At 36.8% G+C, this 13,528-nt stretch overlaps 1 protein-coding gene across 1 annotated transcript in view; it reads left to right on the top strand.

Annotated features, from left to right (window-relative positions):
• The window catches only part of LOC132915621 (POU domain, class 6, transcription factor 2-like), a 455,505-nt gene extending 445,410 nt beyond the window's left edge, over positions 1–10,095 (top strand). The window contains exon 2 of the mRNA XM_060975460.1: positions 9,963–10,095. Within this exon, the coding sequence (XP_060831443.1) occupies positions 9,963–10,045 (83 nt within the window). The 3' untranslated portion in view covers positions 10,046–10,095. The remainder of the gene's footprint in view (positions 1–9,962) is intronic.
• The last annotated feature ends 3,433 nt before the right edge of the window (positions 10,096–13,528 follow it).

Genomic DNA, 13,528 nt, shown 5'->3' with positions numbered 1-13,528 from the left:
CACCTTCCCAAACATTACAAAAGAAGGGCCCCGATGTCCTTTCATTTCCGACATGTATATAGAGGATGCTTAAAAAAGTTTGTACCAAACTTGAGAAGCGCGTACGAGTACTCGCTAAAACCAGCAAAAACGTCTTAATGTACATGGGTCTAAAGAATATTACTTATTAGGGGTGTTTAATGTATAAAAGCACAGTTCATAGTGAACCAGTTGGTTCGTTCAGTGAGCTGATACAATGACTTCCTCTAACATTGGAAGTAAAGGTTTTGGGCCTATATTTATTAAGAACTTTTTGGTTCTTTTGATAAGTACTATATGCTCGTGAAGTGTGGCATTAACTTTTATTGACATCCTATATATATACGCAAAGAGCTCACTCTAGGAGCAAAATGTCGAGCACATACATTCTTCGGGCACATTCCTATATATATTTTGCGGACAAGGCTCAAAGTACTTATATATTAGTAGCATGAATTTCAGTACAGTTTCAAACATATGTATATGTATCAAGGCAATAATTTGGACCCATTGCAGATCTAACACGAAACTAACAGGTGGCGTCATAGGTACTAATGGTCCATATACAGGGTGCGCCGTTAGAATCCGGACAAAAGAAGTTTTGTGCAGAAAGTTGTTTATTTAAGTCAATACACAAAAACACATGAAAATGTTGTTATATCTCATTTAAAGGGTCCTTGCTGAGAACTTTTATTCTATGTAACCACCCTCTGCCTCTATGACCTGCTCTATTCTTGCTCTAAAGCGCGAGCACGCTGACTTCAACTGGTCGCGTTTAATTGTCGCGAATTCTGACTCGATAGCAGCTCGTAGGGAGTTGACGTTGGGGTGCCTGCATTTATTAGTTTGTCTCTCGATAACGCCCCACACGTAATAGTCCAATGGGTTTAGGTCGGGACTGTTAGGAGGCCAGAAATCTTTCGACCAAAACATGTCCACATTGTCAGAGAGCCAATTTTGAACAAGATGACTTGTGTGAGCAGGTGCGCCATCTTGTTGAAATAAATACGGCCTTCCAGAAGCCGTAATTTCCATCCACGGCTTTATTACTGTCTTCAGAACCTCCAAATAAACCTCCTTTGTGATTCTTTCGCCTTTTTGGAAGAAGTGCGGAGGCATGACGTCGCCCTCACTTGAGACAACGCTCAAAACGTGAACACTTGCTGGAAATTTGGTTTTGCCCACAACAAAATTAAATTACCGTCGATCTTGGGTAGCTAAAGAATTTTATAATTTCGACCGGCGTTCTCCCGGCGCGAAGACTTTCTATAATCGCCGCTCTTCTATCGTATTCCGGGTTTTGCTTAACGAGTTCTGTCATTTTGAGGTTATAGAAGACTTATTGACATATTTAACTAACTTCAGAGTCAATCAGCACAAACATCTGAATTCTAAAACCGTTAGTTTATCAAATATCTTAACATGAATTTTTTCAAAATTAATGGTTGAAACACTTATTTTAGGAACCGTTTAAACCTCTATATGAAAATAGACGCACAACGATTTAAAGCTAAAGTATAAAATATATATGCATATATGTCGCAGAAGAAATGTTTGAACAGCTACTTAAATAGCTCCTTTTTGACCAATTTTTATTTATACTTTTTATTATTCCTACAGTTCAGAGAAACTTATTATGCAACAATATTTTGAAAAATTACAAAACATAAAAAGGAAGCGTGTGAAATATCTCTCATATCATTCGGTATAAATAAACGATGAATTACGTATTCATATTCATAAATATGCCAATTATGTAATTCAGATAATTCTTTTTCCGATATTTAATAAATCGATAAAATATGATGACTTGTAAATTTTACACGACAATAAATTATGCGATAAGCATACAAGTACTCATCGGCTTGAGGTGATAAGAGCACGTTTACGATCGTTAGATCGCAACAATCTCGCAATCAAAGATTTTCAGCTAAATATTGATGACTTTGAACCAATTTTTCGACCGCAGCATTGTTTCAATCATACAAGCAATTGGTATAGTTGCTCATTAGGATTCAGTAATGTGATATGGGACACCTGCCGATATTACTTTACTGCATGACATAATGCGCTAAAAGTCAGGATGAGCACACTAAAAAAGCCATTAAAACTTTTATAGCGTTGTTCAAGGAGACAGTTTTCCTGTTAATAAACAAAAAAGCCGTTGCGAATTTAAAAAAGTGAAAAAAACAACAACTTGTACTATAATTAAAACAAGACATACGACCATCATATAACTGTTATAAAAAAATTGTATAATTTTGAAACGAATTCGAATAAATGAATTCGATTTCTCTGCTTGGACACGTTTGTACGGGGTTTAATTTTTGTACAAATATTTAATTATCAAAGAGCAGGAAAAGTTGAAAGATTAACTATGACAAATTATGAAAATGAGGAGACGTTGGATAAAAATGTCAATCCGGATCTTTACCAGCATTTGTCCAAAAAATCCAAAGTGTGTCTAAAAATAATAATAAGGACTTCATTCTTGTAACTATTCATGCTAAGTTGGAGAAAACAGTACTTGTCTTACTTGATTATTTTATGTCTGAATGCATAAAAACAATACTAATATATCGTACGCAATTTGGAGACAAACTTAATGATGAACATGTTTTTAGCACCGTGATTACATACGCACTTAAAAGGCAGGACTTCAGAACCCGTCCGTTAATGCGAAAGTTTGCAGAAGAATACGAAGCAACTATGCCATAATCTCTACGTAAAATTATATCTAACCACATAAAGATTTGTATTGGAAATTGAAGCAAATGATGTCAGCAAGCAAGCAAGTGAAATTCCAAGAAAAAGGTGACAAAATCAAAATGAAGAGGTTTTTGTTTAAAAATGTGCTAAAAACATGTATATACAATACACTTGTGTGTATACTGAATAAAACATAACAAATTGTTTTTCATATAAAACTTGCTTTTCAATCGGTTGAATATTCGAAACATTAAATTAACTACTACAACAAGTTGTTCGTCATCATCATATTTTGCTATGGAAAATTTTGCTTTCCGATTTTGGAGGTTACATTAAACTTTTGAAAATGAAGTGTCAATTTTTGTATCAAGTAGTAAAATATTTGCGTGATAGGGTTTATAGTACATACCAAATTTCTTTTCTAAGGCGATGATCGACACCGTACTTGTAGATATTATTTCTACACTAGTAACCAAACGATTATGATTATCACTATCGGTTAGTGGATAAACATCACCATAAGCAGCTGATCGTTGAATGTCTAGTGTGTCACTTCTGATTCCAAGTAAAATATACACATATCGGATAGTTGATCATAACTTGTGTACGCAATTTGCAAATCCAATACGGTCATACTACTAACACTAATATTGCACTTTGATTATATTTTGTTTTTACTGCAGATAGCGACTTATATAATCGCGTACCTTTTTACCGGATTGATGAACAAATAAGATTATAGAACCTGAGGAGAAATTTGTTCCGTCATTAGATAATTCTACAGTATATATTATCTTTAATGTGTTTTACATAAACTCACATTATTTTCATAAATGCATAGATCTTTTATATATTTAGCGGACAGCATTGCTAGCATGTTGCAGCAAAATTGTTCGTATCATTAACAATTTATTTTGCTGTTATGTTTAATAATTATTAAGTGCTGTTCCGGAATCGAAATGACAAGCCGGGTACATTCATGATTTCGTACGCTCCTGTTAATGTACCACGCATACGTTGCGTCGCGAGGATCAGAATTATCTATCCATACAGCTGATAATAAATGAACTGACGCGTTGCAGGGAGTATTATGCAGAAGAATATTTGGCATACTTGGACCGTGTAGAAGGACTCGACGACTTAGAAAATTGAGATCGGCGTAACGATAAAGCACGGCATGTATTTGTGTTTTGTGTGAACAGCATTACTGCTGAGAAAAGGTGAAAACAGCCATTAGCATATTTTCTACCGAGAACAGATAGAATGAGAAGTAATGAAATAATTACATTACTGGAAATATGCTTAACGAAATTAAAAGAAAGCGCAGCACGCGTAAAATTTTTGACGTGCGACCGACGTACAAATAATCAGAAAGTATATACAGATTTAGGTGTGACGGAGAAGGTGTCACGTAAAATGAAAAAAAGAAATCGAAGATGAAAATAAAATATAAAAATAAACAAAATAAAAAAGAGAATTTATTTCTTAACACTTGTTTCACACTAACTACAATTTACTTCTGAACTTTAGGCGCGACTTTTCAAGACCGAAGCTCTTACAACTTGACTTTCGGCGGAATCTGATTCTTTTTCTTTGTCATCTCTCAATATCCCCACTATCCATGCGTTTGTTAAGCGTTCTCGAACATTCGGCGAAAGGACCGTTGGGATATTGAGGGTTCATTAGGCACTTTTCTTCGGCGACATACATTGTCGCCGAATGCCACCAGATCTTTATTTTCGTCGTCACCCCATTTCCGAAGCGCGGCCTGGTCTCTCATGTGGTTGGCGTCACAAGTACTTTGAAAATGCCAACTCTAGCCGCGATTTTTCAAGACTTTTTTTTTTTTTTTTATTTTAACGTGGAGGAAATCCGCACGGACATCCGCCGCCTCTAGGGGGGAGAGCGACCCCCCGCACACACTATTCCGTCCATACTACGTCTCTTTCGCCCTCTCCCAGGGGCCGTCGTCCGGATCCCCAGCCGGACTGCTTGCTGCCTCCCGGGTGCTGGAAGAAGAGGTCCAGCACCTAACTTTCTTTCTTCCCCTTCGGAGGTCGCTGGCGGCTTTACGCGCCTCATATAGGCGCGTCCACGGGCATCGCCGCGTCCTCGCCGGCCAGGTGGTGGTGCCAACGACGCACGGAAATTCCCAAGGAGCGATCACCCCCATCTTGGTACTTTGTCGTGCCACGCGCTGTTTAACCCTGGCGATCGGATGAAAACCAGCATTTTCAGCGCGATATCCGCCCGCCCGCGACTTTTTAAGACTGAAGCTCTTACAACTTGACTCTCGATGGGATCCGATTCCCTTTTCTTTGTCACCCTTCAATATGCCTACTATCCACGTGTTTGTTAGGCGTCCTTTGCCACGCACGCCTTCTTCTCGAAGATTCGGCGAAAGGACCGTTGGGATATTGAAGGTTCATTAGCGCCCTGATCTCTGATGTAGATTGAGATGTGGTTGATATTAAAACATATTGATGGGCCTGTCAGCACCTCGACTTCCGCGACATTGTTTATGGTTTAGCCGATATCTGTTAGGCCTTCTGCCCACGATACTACAGTAAGTCCATCTATCACTATGAAGTCAGCCAACAAAAAACAATCGTGTCCCGAATTCCACAGTTTCTAAAGAATCAATTCCTTCGATGCTTCCAGGAGCATCCGAAGGAGAGCTTTCTGTTACAGCTGGAGAAAATCTGCGCCCGAGAAGACATCAATAAAGAAGGCCGCAAGTCTCAAGAGCCAAGAGGAAGGGCGAAAAGCAGTTGGGATTTCCTCAACGACAGAAATTAATTTATTAATCTCTTTGGTTTTTTAAAAATAAATTATTATATTTTGATATTTTGTGCTATTTTTAACACTGCTTTATATATGTCATCGCCCAAAAATGTAGTAAACAATTAATTCCTCTTTCCTAGTCAACTTACAATTAGTTTCATTATTGCACAATGTTGCCGTTCTTATACTTGTCTATTTCGGCTAGAATAGGAAATATGAACTTTTCCGTAGAACCATATAATGAAATAAGTTCTTGTAGCATGGAACTCAATACGTTTTTATCTATGCTAGTGTGCAAATAAACAAGGTAGATCATGAGCCGAACTCTTAGACGCGCTTGGCATATTACAATCTTACGACTAGATCAAGTTTCATGCCGTGTATTGTCCCTTTGTTGAGCTTTTGTTTAAATAGAGTTCAAAATTGTTACGATACGGGTCGCGACTATTGCTCCTATAGTTTAAATTCTGTGTTTGGCCTATTGGTAGTGACCCGACAATATGCTCCTAACAGTTAATTGAAATTAAAATTAAATAGTTAAGATTGCAGCCTGAAAACCTTTAATTTCTAAAGGTAAATAATTGTAAAATAATTGTAATAATCTGTACGTAAATTTATTATTAATATATATATTAACACTAATCACGAAATGTTATGAACGTTGTAGTAATAATTTTGCAAACTATTTTGTTAGTAATAATAGAAAAGTATCCTGATAAGACCAACGCATCTAGCATAGTGTTGACGAAGAATTGTATTAATATAATAATAATTGGTATTGTGTCTAAAATGAATAAAATATACATATAGAATGTATGGATGTATTCGTATGTATCGCAGCAAACTATGTTTTTTATAAAAATAGTAAAATATACGTGCCGTAGCTTTATTTATTTTCTTAATGTACGCGTACAATAAACAAAATTAAAAGGAAAAGGGGCTATCAAAATTTTACCACTTTCGCTGCATGTAAATATTTTCACATTGTTCTATAATTCTTACAACTGACTTCCTCGTTCGCACCTGTTCCTTGCTCCTGGCATTTGCACCACGCCTCTTGCTTTTATTCCCCAACTGGTCAGAATTTGTTTTCCCTAATCTACTATATACTAACTCGATTTCTTTCTATGACGTCAAAACAACAAGTCACTCGAAATTTAAATGCCAGATACGAAAATAATAATTTGTATGCAATTTACTTCCTAGTGTACTAACGATTGTATCCTAAATTAGTTACAAATGTGATATATGAATATATAATTCCATTAATCTATACACTGTACATTATTAATACATTCAGCAATTTGTATCAATACGGATACAAGCGACGTTTTTCAATTTGGCCACCAATAAAACGTATTTTTGGTGATTTTGTATTAAAATATATTGCAATCTCATGCAATTAAGTATAAATTTGTTGGTATTTCAATAAAAAAAAGTATAAACGAGTTGAAATTTTATGGTTTACGCCCTTAAGTATTACTATGAAATATTTTACGGTACTTTGCGCCGCCGTTGGAAACATCTCATATATTTAATATGCTGTTTAGTAACTAGTTAGTATGTAAATCAGTAATCTTAACCGTTGTTGCATATTTGTGTAAGTAAAATATAAATAAAATAGAAATTATTTCATAGCTTTTAGTGGACCTAATTTCTATAAATACAATGAAAATTATTTTTCACTTCTCAGCACATTTCAAAGTTGGTAATATTTGTTGGAAAAAAATTGTTTATTCTAAATCGAACTATGTACGCATGTACATACTTTCTTCAGACTGTTTGATAGTGCTTCTCAAAACGAATTCATTAACTTTCTATCTATACGATCAATTTCAATTAGTTCTTAAGATATCCTGTTTACAAGTTCACTGATTTTTACGAAAGAAACCACGCTGGAATAGCATGAATCGTGTTCGCACAGTATGTGAAATTTATTTTTTAACAAATATATTCAGTAATATAAAAACGATATCTCGCACCCCATGATGTTGAATATTAATCTAAGTAACTGTATATTATAGAGCTATAATTGCAACGTTTTATGATGTGATCGTTTGGGACAGAGGCTTTTGAATAGCGGCAGAGACCGAGAATGGCTCAATAAGTAAATTAATTGTGTTGTCTAAGAAAGAAAAATTAATTATCCGCCACATTATTTTTAGAGAAGAAAAGAGAATATTGCTTCTCAAACGATTATCTACGATCTGTTAATATATTTCCATACACCGTTTAGATTTAACATTTATTCTTGGCATTTGGCATGTCAGTTGTATTGGCATGAATATTTTTTTTATTATGGCATGGAACTACATATTTTTTTTTCTTACACGTACTATGGCGTTTGTTAAGACGAATTCAACGACCTTGCATACGAAGTCATTTACTGTTGTAAAATGTTAGTAATTCGTCACTTCATAAGGAATCAAGCGCGGCAAAGTCTCTAACTATCGACTATTAGGTTACTGTCAACGCTGGAAACAAATATCGAATTTCTTACCTCTAATAATGCTTCTCAAATTCACAAAAATTATTGAATCGTGAGAATTCACTTTAACCAACATACTTTAGTCGAATCGATTATCGAAAATTATAGATGTTAAAAATGTATATCAGGTGTTTTTGCAAAAAGCTTCCTAAAATCTTAGGTACGATGCGCCACTATAGTGGCTTCCGCGAATGCCATCTTATATTATGACGCGCCATTGTAGTGGCTCATTCTACTGACTCATTCGCTCACCGTTTGAACTAAATGATCTTAATTGCTAAATAATAAAACAGATTCTAAATAATATAGTCTTTGTTTTTGATAAGCCAGTGTCAGGTATCAATTGCTGCTTTTCGTTAAAATAAATATATCATTATTAGACATTCTTTTTAACATGCCGATTCATATCCTTATAATTTTTTAGAATCTTCAATCCCATAATGTCGCTTCAAAATAGAATACTAAGAGCAACTATCGCGCTATGAGTGTGAAAATTGTGACGTGGGTCTATATATCGTATCGTGCTTTAAAATATATCACACTTAATTGTATTATTAATTATTAAAGTTAAAGTATATGCATCATATTTTTAAGAAAAATTATACTTTAGTTATCAAAAACTTCATTTCAATGTGCTTGCATAGAGACCAGAACTATCCGTCGCACATTACAGTGGTGTATCGTTTACGCGTAATTCGCGTAACTCTGCCGTACAGAGCAATAGTCCCGTGCAAGATTCATGCGCTACTGTTTTTTTTTCCGTGGAGGAAATCTGCACGGACACCCGCCGCATCTAGGGGAAGAGCGGCGAGGTAATGTCGGACTCCAACCGACCAAAACCTCCACGATGACCGTCCCTCTTGCGATCGAAGGGTGCCCGGAAACCGCTGAGGCCACAATAACACAAACAAGGCAAGTCAAATATCTTGGACTTCACATAGATACACACTTCACATAGAAACAGCATATCAAATCAATAATAGACAAAATACAGACAGCAAGGAGACAAATGCACTGGCTAATAAGCCGAAAATCCAAACTAAGCACAGAAAACAAACTAAAAATTTACAAAATAATCATAAAACCAATCTGGACATACGGAATTCCACTATGGGGAACAGCAGCAATGAGCCATATAACCAAAATCGAAACAATGCAATCCAAAATCCTTAGAACGATAGTAAACATCCCATGGTACGTTAGAAATGAGGACATTCGGAAAGACCTGGGAATACCAACGATCAAGGAGGAGATTACCAGACTCGCAAGAAGGTCCTGAGAAAGAATACAAACACACCCGAACCAGCTGGCAGCGGAAACGAACAACACAACAAACATCGCAAGAAGACTAAAAAGGAAACACCCGATAGACCTCATGAAAGATATAACCTAGGAAACACGAAGATGGCACCCCGCTGGGGGTAGCCACCCACATGCTATATTTTATTTTTATTTTTTTTTTACCAATAAGACTTAATACTTTACCAAATGTCCTTCAGGACAAATTGTAAAAAAAAAAAGACGTCGGACATCTGGTGGGTTCTCAATGCAAAACATCGAGTAGCCGCCTGCTTTGAACAAGTATTCGATGCAGTATGAATTTTAGACCTTATATACAAAATATGTCTTTCTTTGGGCAATAAACGCTATAATTAAAATTAAAAAAGTACTCGTTCTCGTCCGATCACGAAGGTTAGCAACGCTGGGCACGGATTAATACTTAGATGGTTGACAGCTTGGGAACTCCGTATGGTATTGGCTTTTTATTTTTCTAATTTTTTTTGCTTTCTTTAATAATCTATTTTTAGTAATCTACGATATAAACATCGAGAAAAAGAAATGTTTCAGATCACGCGACTATTACCATACATTATATTATTCTCATTTGCACATACATCTGTCTTTTTAATATTCTTTTTTTTTCTTGAAATATAAAAGCAAATAACAAAATTACTTACTTCAGCCAACTCTCATACCACGTTGAGAGCACTCGTTCTCGTCGAGTCGACTGCGAACCTCCGAGCCAAACGGACCTCTCAGCCCTAAAAAAAAAAAAAGGGACAGCTGACCCAGACCCGAACAGTGCGCGCGCCAACTTGACAATCTTTCGCGTAGAGAAAGTCTAAGTGAAAAAAAAGAAAAAAGTGACAGAAAGTGGAAAATTGATTAGTGACACCATCGCTATAAATAGGAAAAAAAAATAACAACAAAATAAATAAAAAAATAGGCGACATCGATAATGAAGCAGAAAGCAAAAAAACGGAATCCTCCGTAATCCCAACAAAAAAAACGAGTAAAAGAAAAGCAATCTCGCCAAAAACGGACAAAGAAAACAACATTAGCATAAGACTTTCCGCGCAAAAAACGCGGAAACTCAACCCACAACCAAAGCTAGTGGGAAGGCACAAAAGACCACCAGACAACCCGGAAAACACAGAAGAAGATCTCGTTCTAATCCAAGAAGAAAACAATACACAAGACACCACCGTCAAAGAAAGCAAAAACATGAAAACTACAAGAAGCCCTCCCTCACCAGTGATACCAACAAAAAACAGATTTGAAGTGTTACAAACACAGGAAACCACCATACCACAACAACAGAATCACACTCAAGCAACGTCAACAAAAGAATCAACAATACAAAATGCGATCGTGGAAGCCATAAGAAAGAAGAACAATGAAATGCGAATCAAAGCAAACAGGAGGACTACGCCCACATTGGGAACACCACACACCCAAGAAAAATCAAACGACACACGAACAAACAGCCCCCTCGCCCCACCTAGGAGGCCGCCGACACCACAAAATCAACACACTCATCTGATCAAACCAAAAGAGCAACCCCCACCGACAAAGACACCGATGGAACAAGCACAACAGGAACAGCCCACCAACCACCCCACAGAGGAACAACAGGACGCCCCCTCACCCACAAAAGGTAACAGGCCCCCGCCAATCAACATAACGCATCAAGACCCAAAAGACACCATTGCTCTCTTACAAGACGCTCTCAAAATCAGAAACTTTCACATCAACAGAATACACGCGAACAAACACGCTCTATACCTACATAATCTAAGCGACTACATTAAAGCAAAAGAATTACTGATAACAACAAGCACAACGTTCTACACATACACACCAAAAGCACAAAAACAACACGCGTTCCTATTAAAAGGACTAGACATTAACCTCACAGAGACAGAAATACTAGAAGACTTACAAGCATTAAAAATAGACGACATACAGTTTACGAAAGTATCGCGCTTCTCGACAAGAAAGTCAAGGGAAAGTAACAGACTGCTCCCAATATACATAGTACAGGTATCCCCCAATAGCAACGTCGTGAAATTACAAAAAATAAATAGACTAAGCTACTACAAAATAACGTGGGAAAAAATAAGAAAAAATGACATTACCCAATGCCACAAATGCCAACGATTAGGCCACACAGCACAAAACTGCAACCTAATCTACCGCTGTGTAAAATGCACCGAGCCCCATGGCCCAGGCGAGTGCAAAATAAAAAAAGACGGTACAATCACAAAGGATAAAATATTCTGCGTCAACTGCAAAAGCTACGGACACCCCGCGTCATACAAAGGGTGCCCCAAAATCATAGAGCTGCGCCAAAAACTTTCAGAAAAAGTTAAAAAATTCAAAGAAACAAAAATCAAACGACTAGAACAGATAAGCCGAAAATACACCCCAGAACTAAAGTTCTCGGACGCAGTGAAACAACAAGCAAGACCAAAGCAGGAAATCGAAAACCCCCCTCACACAATAAACCCAAAACTAGATTCGCGGGCAAACCAAATCCCAATTACAACCGAGATCATCCCTCAACAAATAATATTAAACGCTTTCGAAGATTTTAAAAAATGTATCATCCAAGCACTAAATCAACAACAAATACAACTCAACGAATTAAAAAATGCAATATCATCGCACGAAGACAGGTTCAACACCATCTTCAATTCCTTAGATATCGCAGTCGACAATTAGCCAAAACACACCAAACCAACAAACACAGCATAAAACATCCAAATTAGATTTAAAACACCTGAAAATAATTGCAATAAATGCAAACTCTCTAATCTCAAACCAAAAAAGATACAGTATGCTAACCCTAATAAACAAAGAAACCCCCGACATCGTACTCATCTCAGAAACAAAACTGAACAAAAGACACAAAGTATCCTTCAAAAACTACTCCATAATAAGACACGACAGACCAAACGCTATCCAAGGAGGAGGAACGGCAATCCTCATAAAAAACCCCCTGAAATTCAAAGAAATCCAAAACGACAAAATAACAAATTTTAAAACCCTGGAGACGACAACCATAAAAATAAAAATAAACAAAAAGGAAAACTTACTCATCACCGCAGCCTACGCAACCTACGGAAACGAAAAAGAATTTAACGACAAATTCAATAACCTCTTCGAACTTTTACAGCTCGACAAACAAGAAAACTTCCACATAATAGCCGGCGACCTTAACGCAAAACACACAAGCTGGAAAAACCCACTAAACAATACGAGAGGAAACTTCATCAGAAACTGGCTAGACAATAAAAGCATACACTACAAAACAAACCTTTACAGCTCCGAGCTACCCTCCTACCCAAAAGGAGGCTCATACCTCGACATATGCCTAACAGATGCACGACTAAAAATCCAAAACTTACGACCAAATAACACGCTCAAAACCCTAGACTACGACAGCGACCATAAAGCCATACTCTTACAGATAAACAAAAACACATCCGACTACCTAACACTTGAAACACAAACCGAAACCCCCAAGTACAACTACAAAAAGACAAACTGGAAAAAATTCCAAAAACTACTCGAACAGAAATGCGACCTAAATATCTACAACAACGTCAACCTAACAAACAGACAAATCGACACATACATAGACGAAATCGAAAAACACATACAAAGCGCACTCCAAAAATCCGTCCCAACCTTCAAACAAAAAAACTCTTGCGATCCATATATCAACAACAAAATAAAAGAACTACAACGAGACAAAAGCTACATACTCTCCAAAATAAACAATATAAAACACAACTACTCTTACGACAAAAGAGAGGAATTAGAATACCTAAAATACCTACTACACAAAATAAAATTACAACAGAAACAAGAATTCGCAAACTCTATAAACCTCTACTGGACAAACAAAATAAAAAATATCTCCAAAAACGACTCAGCCAACATGTTCCCACAAATAAATCAAATCTTCAGACCGAAAGAACAAAACCCCAGCACTCCGCTCAAATTGCCCCCAGAGAAAGCTCCCCTCATCCAAGAAGCAGGTATAGAGATACACAACACCAGCAAAGACACCGAGAATAACTTCATAATAACTAAAACAACAGAAAAACTAGACATTATAGGCACCCACTTCTCCAAAACACACACCCAAAACGAACACATGGGCCGAGAAGAATTAAACAGAATCATCATCGCAGAAACGAACAAACTCAAAAACGAAATAGAACAAGACATAACGTTAAA

The sequence above is a fragment of the Bombus pascuorum genome, unplaced genomic scaffold (genome assembly GCF_905332965.1).
Source record: "Bombus pascuorum unplaced genomic scaffold, iyBomPasc1.1, whole genome shotgun sequence".
Taxonomy (NCBI): Eukaryota; Metazoa; Arthropoda; class Insecta; order Hymenoptera; family Apidae; genus Bombus; species Bombus pascuorum.
This window is presented reverse-complemented; position numbering and strand designations above follow the sequence as displayed.